A 2557-nucleotide genomic window follows, 5' to 3' on the forward strand; every position below is an offset into this window, starting at 1 on the left:
ACCGACTGAGGGCATCAGCATTGGAATGGTCACTGCCCTTCCGGTACTGCAATGTGTAGTTGTAGTTGCCAAGAAACAAGGCCCAACGCTGTATTCTTGCGGCCACCATCGGTGGTATGGCTTTACCTGGATTGAATAAACCAGTAAGAGGCTTGTGGTCTGTTACTAAGACGAACTGATGTCCGTACAGATAGTCTTTAAACCGGGCGACGCCGAATACCAGTGCCAAAGCTTCTTTTTCTAAGTGCGAGTAATTGCGCTCGCTCTTGGTAAGTGTCCTGGACCGGAATCCGATGGGGTAGTCAACACCATTCACGCGGTGCGACAAAACGGCCCCAATGCCTACTGATGATGCATCGCACTCCAGCCGCAGTGGCTTATCCGGGTCGAAGTGAGCCAGAAACTTGGAAGCCACAATTGCCTGCTTAACTTGCTGAAATGATTTCTCCTGTTCCTGGCTCCATTGCCACTTGACTCCTTTGGATAAGAGAGCATGTAGCGGAGCTAGCATAGTGGCCAGATTGGGCAGGAACTTGCCATAGTAATTTATGAGACCGAGAAAAGCTTTCAGCTCACTCACCGAGGTGGGCTTAGGGGCTTCAACAACGGCTTTGATATTGTCGTCCTTCGGTCGCAGACCCTTCGCGTCGATACGATGACCGAGAAATGTGACTTCGTCTTGCCGAAACTTGCACTTTCCCTTGTTCAGTCGAGACCATACTCCCGCAGCCGCTGCAGCACGGTTTTGAGCCTAGATGAATCATGTTTTTTCTCGGCGATGATAATGTCATCCAGGTACACCTGCACTCCAGGAATATCCCCCAGCAGTCCGTCCATTCGCCTTTGGAATATGGCTGGAGCAGAACTTACGCCAAACGGTAATCTGTTAAAACAAAAAAGACCCTTCTGGGTCTTGAGGACTGTTATCTTCTTTGCTTCCTCATCCAATGGCAACTGGTTGTAGGCTTGACGCAAATCCAAGGTCGTGAATACTTCGCCACCGTTTAACCTAGCAAAAATGTCGTCCACTCGAGGCAACGGGTATTGTTCTACCACAGTGGCCGCATTCACAGTCATACGGAAGTCCCCACACAGTCGGAGGGACCCATCGCCCTTCAAGACGGGTACCACAGGGGTTGCCCATTCAGCGGTTTTTACCGGCGTCAAAACGCCTTCCGCGACCAGCTGATCCAACGATTCAGACATCTTATCTCTGAGAGCGTAGGGTACAGTACGGGCCTTAAAGAACCGCGAACTCTCCAACGGAGGCCAGAGCTGCTTGTACTTGCGGAACACCGTTACGGGAATGACGCTTACAGGTGACCCCGTGTCCACCAACATAGTGAGCGGAACGTTATTCCAACTGATGTCCTTGTAAATAGGCCTAACCTTGCGGATACTGGCGGCGTGATGGAGAACCGCTGTAATCGTGTGCAAGGCGTCGTTGTCGTCCGAACTTGTGTCCTCTCCGGCTGCTATGGCGTACGAACCCTGGCGCCGTTGTCTTGCTGGATAAGATCCCTGCCGACGGTCACTATTTGTGCTAGACAGGCACATCCGACGTAAATGTCCTCGTTTTCCACACCGGTGGCACACCGCGCGAAGGTGTTTGCACTCGTCCTCAGCATGCGATTCTCCACACCTTCCACACACGTCGCGTTGTTCCGGCTTGGGAAGTCGCTTCGAGGAATGGCTCTTTCGTCGGGCAAAATGTACTTCTGAGTGCGCCGAGTTCATGCTCCTGGCATTTTCAACAGCTCTCTGTGCCGAGACAGCAAAGTCTTCAGCCTCTTCTAAGGTGAGTTTCCGTCGCGTCAGTAAATGGCGCCGAACGTCTTCATCCAGCACTCCGCAAACGATTCGATCCCTCAACATGCGCTCCAATGACGTGAAGAAGTTACACTTCTCAGCTAGGCGTCGAATGTCCGCAATGAAGTCCTGAGCAGCTTCCCCGTCTTGTTGCGAACGCATGAAGAAAGCATAACTTGCAGCGATCTCGTTGACCTCCGGAGCATAGTGATCTTCCAGATACCCGACAACTTCCTCATAGCTCAGTTCATTCACCTTTTTTGGTTGACACCGGCCCTGCACCACACGCACTGCACTGTCCGTGAGCGAAGCGATGAGCAGCGCTCGCTTCTTCGTTGGGTCCACGATGCTAAGAGCCTCAAAGTACGCCTCCAGGCGAACGCGATACGTAGGCCACGTACCTTCTGCATCGGCAAATTCCGGTGGCCGTCCAGCACTCATGCTGACGCGGGTCTTCTCACCTAGCGACGCTAGGCCTCGTCGCCACTGATATGTCGCACTAGGCTTAAAACACTGACATCAGTCAGACATAACGCCGCAAGCACCGCCGCTTTATTGCAGCCTGCGTCCGTGTGTTCCGCTGCTCACGTGTCATGATGACCATGGCAGTGCCGATGAAGGCACGATGAAGATGACGATGAAGTTGGCGATACAGCAATAAGCACACGTACAAAATCACTCAACAAACAAAACTTGTATTCCTTGCCTTCGCGGTCCTCGTGGTACATAGCGTATCGATGAAAGGTGT

The 2557-nt window shown here is 52.4% G+C and overlaps 1 protein-coding gene across 1 annotated transcript; it reads right to left on the reverse strand.

The window, feature by feature from the left end:
• Positions 1-705: 705 nt before the first annotated feature.
• Positions 706-2250, reverse strand: LOC142586274 (uncharacterized). The gene has a single exon (XM_075697522.1). It carries the CDS (start codon positions 2248-2250, stop codon positions 706-708), a length of 1545 nt encoding a protein of 514 aa, XP_075553637.1.
• Positions 2251-2557: the final 307 nt, after the last annotated feature.

The sequence above is a fragment of the Dermacentor variabilis genome, chromosome 6 (genome assembly GCF_050947875.1).
Source record: "Dermacentor variabilis isolate Ectoservices chromosome 6, ASM5094787v1, whole genome shotgun sequence".
In the NCBI taxonomy this organism is placed as follows: domain Eukaryota; kingdom Metazoa; phylum Arthropoda; class Arachnida; order Ixodida; family Ixodidae; genus Dermacentor; species Dermacentor variabilis.